Source organism: Vanellus vanellus (assembly GCF_965231255.1).
Source record: "Vanellus vanellus genome assembly, chromosome: 1".
NCBI classification, from domain to species: Eukaryota; Metazoa; Chordata; class Aves; order Charadriiformes; family Charadriidae; genus Vanellus; species Vanellus vanellus.
The window spans coordinates 73,673,352-73,691,704 of record NC_138905.1 but is presented as its reverse complement, the minus strand read 5'-3'; the positions used below and the strand labels follow the sequence as shown (position 1 = coordinate 73,691,704).

General features: G+C 38.0%; 1 protein-coding gene across 1 annotated transcript; it reads left to right on the top strand.

The window, feature by feature from the left end:
* Window positions 1-417: 417 nt before the first annotated feature.
* Window positions 418-17,976, top strand: SLCO1A2 (solute carrier organic anion transporter family member 1A2; the record flags this gene model as incomplete). Its single annotated transcript, XM_082492270.1, has 14 exons — window positions 418-517; window positions 1,663-1,804; window positions 3,270-3,402; window positions 4,334-4,440; window positions 8,091-8,237; window positions 8,545-8,643; window positions 9,133-9,378; window positions 11,522-11,686; window positions 13,219-13,414; window positions 14,203-14,368; window positions 15,429-15,613; window positions 16,179-16,243; window positions 16,805-16,922; window positions 17,817-17,976. Exons 1-14 carry the CDS (start codon window positions 458-460, stop codon window positions 17,974-17,976), a joined length of 1,989 nt encoding a protein of 662 aa, XP_082348396.1. The 5' UTR covers window positions 418-457.
* Between the last annotated feature and the right edge of the window lie 377 nt (window positions 17,977-18,353).

Here is an 18,353-nt window from a genome sequence, read left to right as displayed (position 1 = left end):
CATGGAGACAGGTATAAATCAGTCAAACATAAAAGTCTTCATAGTCCTGTCTCCCATAGTGGTCAGTACCAAATGCATGTGAAGAGGACTGAAAAGCTGTATTACAGACAAACTAGCTTGCCCTCAGAAAGTCTCTTTTATCTATTCTTTGCTTTCTGGTTGTATGTTGCTTTCAGTATTGGATGAGAAATAGCTAGTTGTTACATTTTTGACATTCACATGTCAAATTTTCTTGATTAGAAAGGCTTGTGGCTTTTCTTGGAATCCAGTTTTTTTGAAATCCAGTTTTCAATTATTTATCAAAGACACTCAAATATCAAATATCTTAGAAGGAATCTGATTTTTTACAAACATGGGACAAAAATGTTTCTTTTTTTCTTTTGTCTTTTTGAACACTGTTATGGGATCACTGGACAGACTCAGAAACAGACATTGGGATCAGTTAAGAAAAGGCAACATGAAAGAAACTGAGAAGCCACATGCAGGAGACAAATTCTGCTGCATTTCCAAGCTGAAGGTACAGAAATATTTTAGCAATTTTGCATGAACACACAACTGTAATTGCTTGCACTGGTAGGGGTTTGGTAGAAGTTTACAATCTAGACTAAATGAATGAATAAGCTCTGTTTCTTTCCTTATCCTTAATGGCTTAACAAAGGTCAAGCAAGTTTGTGAGCAATCACGTGTTGCTTTCTGTGTCCCTGAACTTTACACTCTGTGATGTGTTGGAGATATGGTTGATTGCTCCTTTGAAGCTCCAACTCTGAATTTGTGTAATCCCCCTAGTCTGACATGTTTACCATTCCTTCTTAAACCTGTGAAATGAGCCTTACCAATTGTGACATGGCAGTAAAAATTGGAAGTTGATCTACCCTAGACTATTCAAGTTGTCAAGAAGCTCTAGAAAAGGTTGTAAAATAGCTTGTTTATGATAGTAATTCAAAGCCCAAATACATTACTTATGCTTTTTAGCATTTGCAGGAGATGTATTTAAAAATACTATTGATTTTATTTCATAAATACTGTTTATTAAGAATGCTAAAGTTAAAATTATTTGAATACTACTACATATATTGGTATTTATTTTTTTACTGTCAATTGCTACTAGATTCTTGTAAAAAGGACTCACTATTTACTACTTTTAGTTGAAATTACTTGTTCTGGGCTCACATCCTCTACTGAGGTGGGAGAGCAGATACTCGATTGAGTAATTTGATCAAAGGAAACGACAATAGTTCTGCAAGTAACTCATCATTCAGATGAGAAACAGGTGTGAAGGTCTTTGCGCCCTGGTCTGGCTGCAGACGTTATGCTGTCCTGCAGATGGCAATCTTGAAGCAGACACACAGTGGGAGATACTGTGCTGTGCCTGTCTTGGCTGGGGAAATGGAGCTCAAGGTTTCTGAAGACAGTCTTGGTGAATGGGAGTAGGTGAAGAACCAAATCTTTCTTCTTTTTTTTTTTGGTTTAGTGAAGCCATAACTCTGTGGACAAGAATAGGTGATGGGATTTGAACTTGTATTTACACACATCATATCAGTGGATCAGGACTGTTCACTTGTTTTATCTGTAAGCACATCTTTGATGGGGAAAATAACCATGGAATATTCCCAAATATATGACTTCTTGAATTCTTCAAACATTCTTCTCTTTCCTTCCTAGGTATTTCTGCTGGCGCTGTCCCTTGCATTTGTTGGTAAAACGATGTCTGGTGCTTACATGAACAGCATGTACACACAGATAGAGAAACAATTTAATATTCCAGCTTCTTTAGTGGGGGTCATTAATGGAAGCTTTGAAATTGGTAATCACTTATTTTAATATGTCTTATTCTTTGAAAATATAATACGTTGGCTGAGCATGTACTAGTGACTCTCCTGTCCACAGCAATCTGTCAATTACTGTATGTGACGGTAGTGACCAACTCTATCCTACCATTTCAGCTGGTACTTACACATTTACTGTCTTGGAAACTAACAGGACAACTTAAATGAGGAAGTTTAGGATTGAAAGCTGGTTCAGCTAATTTCTGCACTATCGTAAGATATGATAGAGCAACTAACAAAATACAGCTAGTTTATGAGCTTTGTATCGAATCTGGCAACACCATCCTGCTGTCTGCAAAGTAGTCTGATGGGGCAGCTCAAAGTTATTGTAGAGAAGGAATACCCGGAATATATTCTTGTTTTTGACAAGGAGGAGACTTTAAGAAACATGAAATGACCAAGATTAATGAAGTGGTATGTAAAAGGCTTATAATTTTAAATAAATTATCTTCTCATATGTACTTTTCTATCACAAGTCGTGCCATTCTTATGTCCAAAAATGTAAAATAGCTGTAAATAATCATATTAATATTTGAAATGATCAAGAGTCAGTGTATGTGGTAGACAGAAGTGACTTATTAGGACCGTGTAAATGTACATCTTTAAGTGTTGTTCAAGCCACTGGTTCAATACAGTCTGTCTAGCAATGATACATAAAAAAGATGTTATCTTCTTTCAGAGCATGATGCTCATCATTCAGAGACATGGCTTTGTTCTTTTGACAAAAAGATCACAAAATCAGTAGGTGTACAGTTACTAAATTGTTATTTGTGGGGCCTGATTCATAACATGATGCTTGATTCTTTTCCTAGTTGCATAGCAATAAATGAAGAGTAGAGAAAATCAGCTCATTCTGAAGTGAAAATGGAGAAGAGAATGTTTTTTAGCACATTTGTATTTTTAAATGGTACTAGGTGAAAAAAATCTGTATTTTTTTTATTCCTCTCAAACTATTATGGAAATAAATATTAATTTACTATTCCTTTTTTCTCTGAATGTCATCTTGTGTTTACTATTTTCAGTTCAAAAATACATGCATATATACCTCTGTATTTTCCCACACATTTTAAAGTAGAGTAGCCAAGGATAATAACTTCCTTAAAGAGCCATTACTCTGCAGCCTATGGGCCTGGTCTCTATGTAAAGTAGTGGGAAATTTCTTCTCTACATAGATGCAGTCAAAAATCTCTTTCACCATAATCTCTTTTCCATTCTGCTTTCTATTCTCGTGTTCTTTGCACATGGTGTAACTCTCCCAGAAAAAGATCACAGATAGGAGGGAATTACTGCATCGTTTAGGCAGTTCCCTGTCTAGTTACAGTTTTTACAAGACAAGAGAAGTACCAGATGTTGGGCTAAGAAGGTGTATTCAACTTTGTGTTGCACTTTATCTCTTTTGAAGGTTGCCTTTCTTTGTAAATATGAACCAGGTTCTTTTTGCAGGAAACTTGCTGCTCATAGCATTTGTGAGCTACTTTGGGGCAAAGCTTCACAGACCCAGAATAATTGCTTTGGGCTGCACAATTCTGTCATTTGGATGTCTCTTGATATCACTTCCTCATTTCCTATTTGGAAGGTGAGTATCTTGCTTAGCTCATAGCAGCTTCTGTGATCCTTACCTGCCTTAATCCATGACTTCTCCCACCGAAATAGTATTGTTTATTGGGAGATACATTGCCAAGCATGGGTACGGTATGATAATCGTAGAGAAGCTTGTTTTGTTTTGTTTCTGAGATGGCTTCAAAAGTCAATCATCACTTCCTGAGGAGAGTCACCCCTCTGCTGAGCACCTTGCCTTGCCTTGTCTTCCTCCTTGTGCTCTCTCTTGTGTGGACTTTCTGAAGAAACAGTGGCCTACGATATTGTCACATTACACTACAAGCTCTTATCTGCTTGGATGGGCAATACAAGATGATTTTTAAAGATGTCTTTAGTCTGGAGCCTGGATGACAGATCATACCTGATCACTGTGTTGGCATGCCCTTTACAGACCTTAACAATGCTTTAACCACTTTTTCACTATTTTTGCTTGTCTTAAAAAAAAAAAAAAATATTTAGGTTTGTCTATATTTTAATCAGTGAGATATCTTTTGAGAAAAGAAGAGCCTCTAATCTTGTTATGCCCAATGCGGTATGGCTCTGACAGCCTCGGTGGCACCATCTGCTTAGGGTATAAATTGGATTAGAATGTAAAAAGAGTAGGAGAGAAGATGATATGAGGGATTTCATTAGGGTATTTCATTGGCTTCTCCTGAAGCAGCTTTTACAAGATTATGGTAAAGGGTAAATAACAGCCCGGATAAAACTCTGGGTTGGTTCCCTGCTACAGTTCCTTTATTCCTAGCCTGATTTGTTACTGAGGCTCAGTTAACTTTTGATGTGGATTTCCTTCTTCCTATAGCTATACATTCTTCTTATAGGTAGCTTCATTACTGAAGTACAGCTTTATGAGGCAGATCTGATGTATTTCTTCTTAACCTATACATACTTTCCTTTGATTCAAACAGGTATCGTGTTGAAAGCAGTATTTCACCACAGGAGAATTTTTCTGTCACACCTCTGTGCCTTGTTAATCAAAGCTTGTTCTCTTTACCTACAGAGGAACCATCAACAGGTATGACTCTTCCTATGTCTACTAATACTTTTTATTCGTTTTTTATAGTGTTTAAGTAAATAGGATATTATTTTTATTAGCAATTATTTCAGGCTCCTGCTTTTGATCAGTACTTTTTGCAGGCATTAAAACTAGAGGGCAGGAAATTTCCTAGCCTTCTTGATTCTTTAGTCTGTGACTCCAGAGCTGTGGCTTTTTTCATGCAGTTTTAACAGTATCCAAACAGCTTAGTTAACATCCCTGTCAGTCCACTTTGGGGAAATATAACATCAGGCTGTTCTCACAAACATTCCTCTTTTTGACTTGAAATATTATGATACTGTGAGGAGGTGGGAAATGTATTTGAACAATGTGTAAAAGGCATCAGGATGCTTTTTCGTTGTACCATACAAGAAATAAAAGAATGAAAAATAGAGATAGAGCAAAAAAATGAATCCCACTTCCTTTCAAAGAAAAGAGAAAAGAGTTTAAACTAGGCTGAAACTTATCTGGGAGACTGAAACTTGTATGTGGACTAGCAACATGCATATAAAGTAACTACTATGAAGTTAAAAGGCTCAGAGGCAACCATTAAATGATCACTCACAAAATCCTTGTACTGAGGATGGGATTAATCTCCTGAGTGTTTGGCTACCTCAGAGGGAAGCATTTAGTCTGAACCATCTCTTTAGGCTCCCTTGATAGTTGGTCAAAGGAGTGTGTCGCTTGCTCTAAGGACATTCATGCTTTTTACTTTAGGGTGGGTCAGATTACCTCCTGAATGTGCCTACTGACTGTTGGAAACTTAGATGATTAGGGTAATGGCAAATGGATGATTAGATGAATGGCAAAAGTTAGGTGAGATGAGTTCCACAATTGTTATATTTTGTGATGGTGTTTCATCAATATGTGCTAAAGCTGAATCACACTGCTGTAATATTGTATGTACACGGTGACATTTATATTGTAGTTTTCTGTGTCTCCATTTCGTAACAGATGTGGCTTCCAAGGTTTCCAAGACTGCATGTCACTTAAGGCATTAATTTTTCCATCCTCACAATGAAAAGTTGAGAAAAATGTATACTTAATAGCACTTGGTATTGATCTTTAATTTGAAGATTTGAGATACTGTTTTTCTTCATTTTATAAATGCACAAATTAAGGTATAGATAGGTAAAGCATTTTCTTCTAAATTATACAGCCATTCAATGTACACACTAGAACCTGTAGGTCCTCGAGCCTCTGAGTATACTTGGGTAAGGTGATTGTTTCCTTGTTAGTTTATGGACAAGCAAAACTGTGACGTTCATACATATGAGTCCATCTCCTGTGTGATGCAAAAACTGGTTTGAATTTGACCACATCTGCATGTGGATTGCTTCACCCATGTTTGCTGACAGCAATCTGACATTGATACAGGAGATCCAGGCTTGATCTCTCAACAGTAATGCTTTCCTTTAGAAAGTCATCAGTTGCTGCTAACAAAGCCGGTTTTTATTTGTTAACAAATTGGCATTGAGAAGTCTCAGCATGACAAAAAGGGCCACAGAGAACAGTGGAATATGAAGGAGACTGTATGAGATGAAGAAATCCAAGGTCGTGAAGAGAAAGAAAGTACTAAAGGTCATAATAGTTCCTGATGTAACTGTCCTGATGTGGGACAAAAAAGATTCTGCTGCAGCAAGGCATTCTTCTGCTGAGTTATGTAGGAGGACAGATGTGAATAAATGAGAGCTTGATACCCAAATAGATTCAGCAGGCTGGCCAGATATATTGTTATGGATCTTGATTTTGATCAACAGTTGTATAAAGTTCACGGTGAGTCAGACGCTTCCTCAGAGCAGTGACCAGATGGGCAGATTGCAGGCTATGTTCCAGGGGTGCCTGCTCGGGAAAACACTGACCTTCTGAGTTGCAGCGGTATGATGGGGGTAGAAAAACTTTCTGTAACATTTGGTGGGAGTAGAAAAACTTTCTGTAACATTTGGTGACATGCGCCAATTATGGTAGAATTTGTATATAATTTGCCAAATCAGAATTTGCATTGTCCTCAATATGTCCCAAATCTGAAATTAAATACCCAAACAGATAGCATCAGGACAGATGAAATGTCTGGATGAGGAGGTCATTGATATGCAAGGCAAAAATCTGTAGTGCTAGAACAGAGCTTTGAGGTAAAGGTCTAAGCTGGGGTTTCCAAGTGGTGAGGACTGTTGTATGGAGTGCTGGTTGAAGTTACCAGCAAACAGCCAATGGTTTAGACACAGATGAATTTACTCTCCATGTGCTTTTCTGGGGGCTTATGAACATTAGTAAACCAGAAACTAGCAGTCTGAATCAAGGCAAAGAAGCTGGAAAGCTGAGAAATCTCATTCCATGCAAAGGTAGAACACCACACCTTCTGCACTGGCATGGCTTTCTTGTAAGCAAATGGCAACCTCACTGTGAAATCAGGAAATCTTCTGGTTTATTTCAGAAAATGTTCTTATGGAGCCAGGCTCTTCTCAATGGTTCCCAGTGACAGGACGAGGGGCAATGGGCACAAGTTAGAACGCAGGAAGTTCCGTTCAAATACACGGAAACACTTCTTTATGGTGAGGGTGACAGACCACTGGAACAGGCTGCCCAGAGAGGTTGTGGAGTCCCCTTCTCTGGAGATTTTCAAGACGCGCCTGGATGCAGTCCTGAGTAATGTGCTCTAGGCAATCCTGCTTTGGCAGGGGAGTTGGACTAGATGATCTCTAGAGGTCCCTTCCAACTCTGACAATTCTGTGATTCTGTGATTATAATCAAATGACAATGTAAGGTCCTTATGCAGCAATTACCTGAATCATTTCAAAGGACTCCTGAATTTCAGAGAGATAGTCATACTATTCTTGCTGGCCCACTCTTTCAGACTGTCCAGGTCTCTCTGTAGGACAGCTCTCCCTCCTGATGTGTCCACCTTACCACCTAGTTTGGTGTCATCAGTAAACTTGGTGACACTGCTTTCAATCCCGTCATCCAGATCATTTATGAAGATGTTGAACAGAACGAGGAGCAGTATTGGTCCCTGGGGGACCCCACTTGTGACAGGCTGCCAGCCTGAGTAAAAGTCATTGATCACCACCCTCTGAGCATGGCCTATGAGCCAATTTCCCACCCATCTTGCAGACTGTTCATCCAGTCTTGCCTGTTTGTCTAGGAGGAGGCTATGGGAAACAGTGGCAAATGCTTTGCTGAAATCCAGGTGAAAAACACCCACTGCCCTCCCCATGTTGACAGAAAGTATTACTTTGTTGTAGAAGGTGATCAGGTTAGTCGGGCAGGATTTTTCATCCATTCATCACTCGTGTTCAGGTGCTGTCTTCTCTTCACTGACATGAAAATGACAGTTTTGGTGAGGGACATGAGTAAAAGGAAGGGCCTAGGTTATGCAGTGGTTGGACTGCCAGTTGGTTGGACAAGTTATGGCATGGAGAGAAAAGGGATCTAAACTCTACTCCAGCAAATACAACAGCTTCTTCCAGTTCTGGAGCCTTTCAAGTATCACAACTACTTATTTCCCTGTTTTACAGGACAGACCTACCCACCAGAGTTTAAGCTGCTAGTCAATTCTTTGTCTTTGTGTCTAGAATTTAATTAATAGTTAGAAATGAAAAAATAATTCTGGCTTCTTATTTTATTCACAGAATGTGAAAAAGAGCCTGGGTCCTTGCTGTGGATATTTGTGATGGTTGGAAACATAGTAAGAGGAATGGGTGAAACTCCCATCATGCCTTTAGGCATTTCATATTTGGAGGATTTTGCCAAAGCAGAGAATTCACCTTTCTACCTGGGTAAATCTATCCTATTGTGATAACTCCCCTCCCCCAAACAAACACACACATAAACAAAAGCAAACGAGTGGGTTATTATGACTCCCTTCAGTCCAATAAAGGAAGAGAGAAGACAGACATTACTGCCTTATCAAAATAATAATACTGTAGAACCTGTAATTTAACTAGAGATGAACTTGTTGACATGAGGCCATTTTTAGGTGCAAATGTCTATTCAGTATAGCTGTCCTAAACATATATATCAATTCCAAGTAAATAGCTACATTCAGGTTCTAATTTAGTATGTTTTCTCCTTTTCATACTTTAGGATGTCTACACACAGCGACTGTAATTGGCCCCTTCCTTGGTTTCTTGCTGGCATCATTCTGTGCAGAACTGTTTGTTGATGTGGGAACTGTAGATGCAGGTAATGGATTAATATATTAAAACTTACAATTAAATCAGTAGGCACGATGGTGTATTTATCAGCATTAAAAGATGTTTCTTTGCTAATATGAGGTGTCCTAATTTTATCTGAGTTTGCTGATGTTTCTTTTAGAATGGAAAATCTGTGTATAACATTCAATTCAATAAAAGGTCTGAATTCATACATACACAAATGAATCTGCATATTAATTATTTGATGAACAATTGTGTCATCTGGCTTAACATAGAAAAGGACTAGAATTAATTTAATACAAAACACTGAAATTTGCCAGAAAATTAGCAACATTAGAAAAGAAGACAGGAGACTATTATCTTTCACCAGCCTCATTTTAAAAATCTTTAAAATTCTTTTAATATATCCCATGTCAGAGAGGACTAGGAAAACACACAATGACAGCAAATAATATTTCTGAACTAATATAAGATGTGTGAGTTTGTTTGTTTGTTTGTTTGTTTGTTTGTTTTATAGAGGACATAACTATAACAGCTACTGATGCCCGCTGGGTTGGAGCATGGTGGCTGGGCATTTTGATTTGTGCATCACTGAATCTTCTCGCAGGCATACCTTTCTGGTTTTTGCCCAAGTCCCTTCTGAAGGAAGGAGAAACAAATGAACCTGAGGAGACTAGTAAAAAAAGTGTAGTACTATTGCAAGAAAATGATAAAAATGAAGCCAAACAGACCATGTATGAAATTGCTAAAGGCAAGTTATATTGTATTTTATTTCCTTCTTAGCTTAGTCCTAAAGATGGGAAATATGTCTGTGTATTTTTGTAAGTAAAGATGGTATGACTTACAGGTAAGAAGGTATGAATTACACACTCCGTTTTTCATGTCTCTGTAGTACAAACTATTTATGCAGAGATTTAGAATGGGTTCTTGCAGAGGGAAAAAGCTAATTTCATATATCCAGGATCTGTATTCACTCCTTTCCCTCTCCTTCGTTTCAAATGTGTGTAGATCTGGATTTTTTCTTCCGGGTAGAGGATTAATGCACTGACATCTGGTTAAGAATATTGCACCTCCGTGAGCTGTGGACAAGTTGCAGATATTAATTGCTTGTACCCCACATTCACTGTGCAGAAAAGCAGAAAGCCAGCACAAGTCTTGTGCATTTCTTGAGTCCAACTTAAAGCCATAAAAGGGAATTGACAGGTGCTTAACTGTCTTATAAACATGTAATGGCTATTGAACAAGGTTCTATTTGACCTACATTTATTCATGTTACCATTGGCGACACTCAGATCTGTGGTATTTCAGATCTATATATCTGTAGGAAGGGATTTTTTTCCTTCCATTTTTTGTGCTAGTTGGAAATGTGAGTTAATAAAATACGTCAAAGGTTGTGATCTTCAGAGTAGTCTCATGATTCTGTATACCAAGCTCAGGACCCCTTGACAAGGATCCTCATTTTCAGAAAGTAAGTGCCAAGTGCCAGCTACCTCTCCATGGTGTTTCAAGCTGAGTCCAGCAAATTCACCATACAGAGTGAGTACTCAGATCTTGGCCGATATTGTAACTTCATTTTGATAAATAAAGCATCTTTCTCTGCTGTCATGTAGCCTTAAATGAAATGAATTGATGAATAAAGTACTGCTCTGGTGAGAAAAGGTTCCTAGCTCAGACTGTGGTCCTAGTACTCCAGAGTCCCTTCAGAACTTATGTTTTCATAATCATTCCCTCCCTGTCTTGGTGTGAATGCCCACTGTCCTTGAATATCCTGAGTTTTTCATTTCACGGAATGGTTGAGTTTGGAAGGGACCTCTGGAGGTCACTTAGTTCAACCGCTGCTCAAGCAGGGCCACTTACAGCCAGTTTACCAGGACATGTTAAGACAGCTTTTTAATATCCTCAAGGACTTCAAATTGAAGATGGAAGTATTTGTAGTTAAAATGAATCTTTCCCTCAGAAAGCTCTGATTGGAAACTGCATGGCATATACAAATAATACAGCCTATTCAGATATTTGATTAATTTTTGCAAGACTTGCATACAGATCCTCTTTCAGTAAGACACTTGCCTACCTCTTAGTTATATACACTTCCTAAGTGGTGCCCACTTTCAGTGAAGCATGGTCATTGTTTTACAGATGCATATGTTTTTCTGCAGAATTTCTTGACAATAGCTCGGCACAGTAATTAATAGAGAACGTTAGACAGAGAGGAATTGCGTTGTTTTTTTATGGTTCAGATCCTGGCTTAATAGGCATTATGCAGAGAAAAGACCTGAGTAAATTGGTTTCTCATATGCTTACTTGGCTGAAGAGTGGCAGATACAGACTTTGAAAGTACGATGGGAATAACTGTGGTCACCTCCCTGTTGAGGCCTCTTCTGCCCCATCACTGATAGCAGCAATATTCAAAATCAGTGATCTGGTCTCTAGGGGCCGGTTGTCACAACTATATAGTGCGTTTGCACCCCTTCCCCCTTGTACTCCCTGTGCATGCCCAGGTGCAGGAAAGGGGTTTTGGTGAATGCTCTGAGGCCATGGGATGAGAGGAAAGGGATAGTTGGGGAGTAGCTGCTGCTGCAAATCTGTAGGTGAAAAGTTTAGTCACTATACAGCTAAAAAGTTTCAGGGAGCTTTTATGATAAGATTATTCCTGTGATTTTTTTTTAAGCAGCAGCATGCATTAGCGTGCACGTGTGTGTGTGTGGTTATCTTTGTGTAGAAGACACGTTGGGGTAGCCTGGGCTAAGCAAGTAATCTTTGGACTGTGGTGTCTGGCAAAGCACAAGAATTAGCCTGATCAAGTTAAGGACCATTTCTTTTTCCCCCTCCTCTCCTCAGCTACACTGAGCAATGAGTGACTCACTTCATAAAGCATCTCACTAAGTTGTTACATCATTTCATTCCAGATTTCATCCCATTCCTCAAGGCTCTGATTCACAACCCAGTTTATATGTTATTTATAAGCATAACTGTGTTACAGTTCAGTGCCTTCAATGGCATGATATCCTTCATGCCCAAATATTTGGAACAACAGTTTGGAAAATCTGCATCGGATGCCATCTTTTTAATTGGTATGTTTGCATTTTGCTTTGCTGTATTCTTTCAGGTAGTGATGTCTCTATGCAAACTGTATTTATACATATATATTCATGTGTACATGTATACATATATATACTAAGGTCAAATGCTCTACAAATGAGGGATTCCACACTAGAAATCTTTTCTGAATAATCATGCATTTTCTGCTAAGTATCTCCTGATTTTCTGTGCAGAATTTAATAATCTACTTCCCATCTTTTGAATTGGCCCAGAAAGTTCTGCTGATGTAAAACATGCACCACTGATCTCAAAGACAATATGATTTGCATCAAGAGAGCATGGCCCAAATTATCTTGATTATATTATCTTGTTTATAATGTATACTATAGAGGGTAGATTTCATGTTCATGAAAATGACTTTGCTAGAACTCTTAAGACAAATGGGTTGAACATGTGCACAGCTAAGATTGCCAGTGATCTTTGACATTTTCCATCATGTCCACTCCTCAGGTATTGGCTTTGGGCCTTCTGAAAACCTCAGATCCTCTTTTTCATGCAGAGCTCCATGGAAGGAAAGCACTGACCAAATAGCTGTATTTTTTTTGTCCCTTCTTTATAGTTTGTCTTTTTTTGTGAGTGAGGACAAGGTGTCATGCATTGGGAAATGGTAATGGCAAGTAGTTGTAGCACAAAGCAAATATCGTGAAACTATAGGAGCCTTTATATGGTTCCAATTTAAAATGTCTTAAATTCTCAGTTCCTTTGTTTAACTGCAATGACTTAATTAGACTAGAATTTTTCTAGTCATTATAGAAGAAACATCTTAAAATACACCTAGCCATATTCCTGTTCCCTAACTCAGTGCTCATCTTTCACAGTAGCTGCACCATTTTCTTTAAAACCTGCCACACAGAATGTCCCAGAACTTACGGGTATTACTGTTGCCCTTTGTTACTAGTGTTTTGAAGCTGTGCATCCAAAGGCATGTAGCTACCATACATCTTACCAGTGTTGCGTTGTTGACATTGCACTGCTGGGTTGTTTTTCAGACAGCTACTTCCTAAATGTCTTTCAGTCAGTCTTTGCTTCATTAAAGTACCAAACAGGAAAGAAGTGTGAGAACACATTCAGTAATCTCTTATCAAAACTGAAAGTTGGTTCCTCCTTTCTGTGATGCTCAGTGTGTGCCAAGATGTGTTCCACTAGCTTATCTTCCTGTTGAGTTTCTCTTTCAGCTAGGGAGACTGTACTGAAACCCTGCTTTTTTTTTTTTTTTTTTTTTTTCTTGGTGCATGTGTGTGTTGGAACCAGACTGCGATTGTAGAATGCCATTTTCCAATGAATCTTTTCAGTCCTACCCTCTAGCACGCTCCTTAAGCAGTTCCCAACCACTTTGGCAAATGTTTTGGGTGTACAGGGGAACTAATAGGGACCCATTTCTGACTGTAGTTAGATTATTCAGTCACAGGCACTATATAAGTCTCTGCCAAACAGTCTTCCCTTATGAGTAGCTTTGATGGTCTCTCTCTTTATTTTAACATGAAAGTTTCACTTGTTTAAATAGGTGTTTACAACTTACCAGTTATATGCGTTGGGTATTTTTTTGGAGGCTTATTCATGAAGAAATTCAAGATAAATATTTATCAGGCTGCGAACATAGCATTTTGGGTATCTTTACTGGAATACCTTCTCTACTTTGCTGCCTATTGGACTGTCTGTGATACTTCACCAGTTGCTGGCCTAACAGTTTCCTATGAAGGGTATGTTCTTTAAGACACAAGAGGACTTAAATCTTAAGACACTGGAATGGTTTTTCTTGTCAAGAATCTGCCAGGGACTCCACAGCTTTGGAACGTTTTAGTTTCATGATCTAAATTCTCAAGGCTTTTTATTTACATGAGACTATAGGTCTATCTTCGTTATCCCTGTTTTAAACAATAAAGTGTATTAAAAAAGATATCCATGTCAAGACTCACGCAATTGCACATCCATATTAATTCTTTTACTAATATAATTATACATTTACGTCATGTAACTGCAGGTAAAAATAAGAAGTGTTGATCAAATTAGGCATACATGAATGCAATTTTAGAATTACAGAGGGACAAACCCCTTTATCTTACGCTCATTTATTGGAATTTGATTGCTGTCTAGTTATCAGAGGATATTTTATCTGCAGTTTCTTGACTTTAAGCCTGCCATTAATCATTGGGTGTGTGTGTCTGTAAAATGCATATTTAGGTATATGTAATGCTTACAGAAAATCAAGAACATACGTGCCATAGATGAGAAAAATGCTGTAGGGTATGCATACCTAGCTATGAATTGATAATATCAATATAATGTAATGTACTGTAATATAATACAATACTATATCATGTAATATAACATATTATAGAAAGATAGAAAGGCATGACTCCAGGGTAGGAGCATGTAGCATCGTGTCCTGGATCAACACTTGAGCTAGAATAGAATCTTAATCATTACAAAAGGCTACTGTAGGTATTTCGTTACTGAAATTTTTATTCATCTTCTAAATGTATTTCAGAATAGAGCAAGTTTCATATGCAGAAAATACTCTACTTGCTGGCTGCAACAGGGATTGCGATTGCCCACTTAAAATATGGGACCCTGTTTGTGGGAACAATGGAATCACATATGTGTCTCCTTGTCTTGCTGGGTGTAAAGCCTCAAGAGGAACTGGAAAAAACATGGTAAAGCATATATTTTATTGTGCTGGAACTATGAAATAAAGTAGGTGAGAAATATTCATATCAATATAGGGTGGGAAATAGCCATACATGTACAATTAATTGGATATATAAGGTGATAAATAGAGTTGGACAAATTCATTGAGTGGCAACAGAAATTCCAAACTGAATATACAAATTAGTTTAAGTTTAAATTAAAGAATATCATGAAGAATCCTCCTTTTCTTCTAATACTTGAAGGAATCTTAAATGCTCAAAATGCAGTGATAAATTATTCTCAAGGTATTGCCAGTTGGAGACCTGAGTTAACAAGAATATTTCAGCCAAAATGAAATTCTGAAATTCTATAGCATGGACTTAATGCTCTTTTTTTACCCTGTAGATTTGAACAAGTAACCAGGTATTATAGAGCTTTTGTTATCTTAATTAATAATACATTTGCCATTAAAAAAAGTTGTAATTAGACTGAAAACAAAAATGACTTAAATAAACCCCCAAATCAGATAGATTTTAGAAAGCCACTTGACTTTACAAATATTTTAGAGAAGTATTAGATGATAGTAATGGACAGACACTGGTGCCCTTGCTCACCTTGGCTGACATTTGGGAGCCCTTATTCTGGCAATAGTCTCAATGATTTCAGTAGAAGCAAGTGTTTGAATGAAATATTGCAACCCAGCCTCAATCAAACCTCTCTTGGCATAAGAAAGACCACACACTAGGTTATGAAAAAGAGGGTCAGATCTATTGGCACTGGCAGGACCACATAATCAGGCTGGGCTGGGAAATATGAGGAGTCTCTGGATCATGACCTCCTCAAGGAATCATGATCCCGGCTGTATAAGAGGACCATGGCTCCATCCCACTCTCTAAACCTGTACACCATATAGAGATTATGGTTAGACCTGTGCTTGGCACCCTGGGAGAGAGGCCGCAATGCTGTGCTGCACATCTGTAAAATACTCAAGTGCAGGAGAGAGTGAGCTAGGTGCCAACTGTGAGAGTTTCACACTTGGTGTATGAGTTTTGACAAGTCTGTATGACTAAAATACTCTTTTGACAGGTATTTGAAAACTGCACCTGTGTTGCAGCCTCAGGGTTTTCATCTCAAAACGTCTCTGCAATTCTGGGCCAGTGTGATGGTGAAGAAAACTGTGACAGGATGCTTCATTATTTTTTAATATTGTCATTAGTCTGCAGCTTCATTTTTTCCTTAGCAGCCATGCCTGGGTACATGGTCTTAATAAGGTACAGTAAAATGTCCTTATCTTAAGTAACCTACTGGACTTTTTATTCTGAGGTCAAACACCTCCAGGAATTAAAAGTGTGTTAGTTTGTGTTTGGGGGAGGAAGAATAGAAAGATTTTATGTAATTGCTGTGCTGTGTTAAGGTTTAGTGTCATGTCAGATTTATAACCTGTTTTTGCTTCTGGCTATCAACAGTATCCTGAATTAATAATGTAGGACAGCTGAGCCAGTGCACTGAGATATTGAGAGCTGTGTGATACCCATGTATTTGTTGATCATCTCAACATGACATTGATTAAAGCACAACTATTTTGCACTTTGTGCTAGCCTCAGTCCAAGTGGACAATACCAGGACAATAGCTTTTCCTTTTGTGATTTGGCAGTCTCAGTTAAGGAATTTCAGTAAACATCACCTGATGAGGACAATGAACTCTTTCAACCAGTGCTCTAATTAGAATGGTTTGGGCCTAATGTGATGAAGACTTTGATTTAAAAAAACACAGAAGTAAACATTCCTTATTGATGTCACCTTTACTGACTGGTGTACAATGTAATTATCATACAGGTCTCTAAAGCCTGAAGAAAAGTCATTTGGAGTGGGTATCCATGGACTAGCTTCAAGAGTATTTGGTAAGAAAAGATCTAACACAATTCAGATGCACAGTTAGGTCTGATCTAGAGTTAAACACAGATCACATCGGAGCTATCAGCATGGCACAGGAGTGCACTTCTATGGAGTGCCTTTGATCAGGAAGAATTTAGGGTTTTTTACAGATCTAGGCAGCATGACAAATTAGAACAGCCTTCAATTTGCATTTATTCATACTGGGTAATAGGCTGACTACATCTGCTGTTATTTGAAAGCCATTTTACATTCCATCACTCTCGTTATATGTTTATCAAACACAACATTCACTCTCACTGATGAGAGAAAATACTGAGTTTTGTATAGGAATCACAGTCCATATTGTAGCATAGACTTATTGTTAAGCAGGCAACAGGAAAGAAAATCTTTGGTTGAGGGTAAGTAGATAAGGAAGAAGAGAGAACGTAAGAAATACAGAGAACATGGTTCATGCTGCAAGAGAGCAGGACAGATGGAGTAAGTGAGAAACAGCATAGATTCTATAGTGTATCTGCTAATCAGAAAAAATACACTATTCACAAAAACATTGTTAATGTCCTTTTTAGCTGGAATTCCATCTCCCATTTATTTTGGAGCTTTGATAGATACCACTTGCTTGAAGTGGGGTACTGTGACTTGTGGTGGAGAAGGAGCATGTAGGATGTACGACATTGTCATGTATAGGTATATTTTCTACTTTATTTTCATTGCTCCTTTTTACCATATTGTTACATGCATAGAGATATAATTGTACGCTCTTTGTCTTTTCCTAGTAGACAAACTCCTCCTGTGTTAGAGATTTGACACAACACTTTTCTTTGGTATTGGCTTTATTTCTCAAGTGCAACCTTTGCCACAGGTGTTGAAAAACCCTTTGAACAGAAATGTTCTGGTGCCATAATTACGTACACTAATGGCCTTTCATGAGAATAGACCTTAAAGCACTGAATTCTGATTAAAAAATTAAAAGGAGTGAGCTCTTGTGGGAAAAATGTCAGATGTTTAATGGCTGACTATGCAATGTCTTTGAACAGAAAATGGTTGAAATAGTACTTGAATTAAACTATATGATAAATTTATAGAGAGGATATAGTTAACCAGGCTGGAAATTGGCCCAACATACTGCTCTTCATGCTTTTGTAGTCCTTCAAGGAGCACTGTGGGAATTTTGAAGAAAAGTCTTGTTGAACTAATGTCCTTGGGTTGATCCCTCTTAATACTGTGTTGAGGTTGATTGGGAAGAAGAATGCTAGTTCATGAATACCCAGAGGTCTTACTCAGGTGGTCTGAGCTGCCCTTTTCAGGGCTCTCTCTTTCCCTTGTGGAGAAAGCCATAATGGTATCAGGTGGCTAACTTTGATGGCTAAATTAGTTGCCTGAAGTTGGGTGATGTAAATAGCCATTTTGCTGACACTGACATATTCTCTGTTCTCATATTGATTCATCTTCTGTGAGATCCAAAAGGATCAGGGCACAAGCTTTAGAGTGGCTGGCAATTGTTGCAAAACAATATACGCTGAATAGTTTTGCTATTTTTTCATGAATGATATATTTATTGAAGTGCATCTTTTATTTCAGGTGGCTCTATCTTGGCCTGCCAGCAATATTACGTGGAGTGTCCTATGTCCCAAGTGCACTAGTTCTCCTTATTTTAAAGAAGAAACTTAAATCTGAAAGCCAAGTCTTATTAAATGCATCAGTAGAAATGCAGGACAAAGTTCAAGAAGCACTGAAGTAGCATTTCAAAGCCGGACATATTGTGAAAAAACCTTGCAGTGTAAATTTTGGATATATCCTTGTGAAAGATTTCATACTTTAACTAGTGAACACTTGGACAAAGATTAAATAGAATTACACATAGTTGTATCCTACTTATAAAAGTATCAGTTCATAAACAGAAGTTACAGGAAAAATGTGCTTGGTGCAAAAGAACAAGGAGTAGTAATGAGAAAACATATGAAATTCCAGGTTTGAGTTGCCTGAGCAAAGGGCTATGAGGAGAAACGTTTTCCGTCCTGGTTTCACTGAAGACAGTGGGAGTTTTGCAAATGACTCCAGTGATGCTAGATTTCATTCTTTAATTCTGCAATGGCTTCTGCCACAGCCTCTCTCATT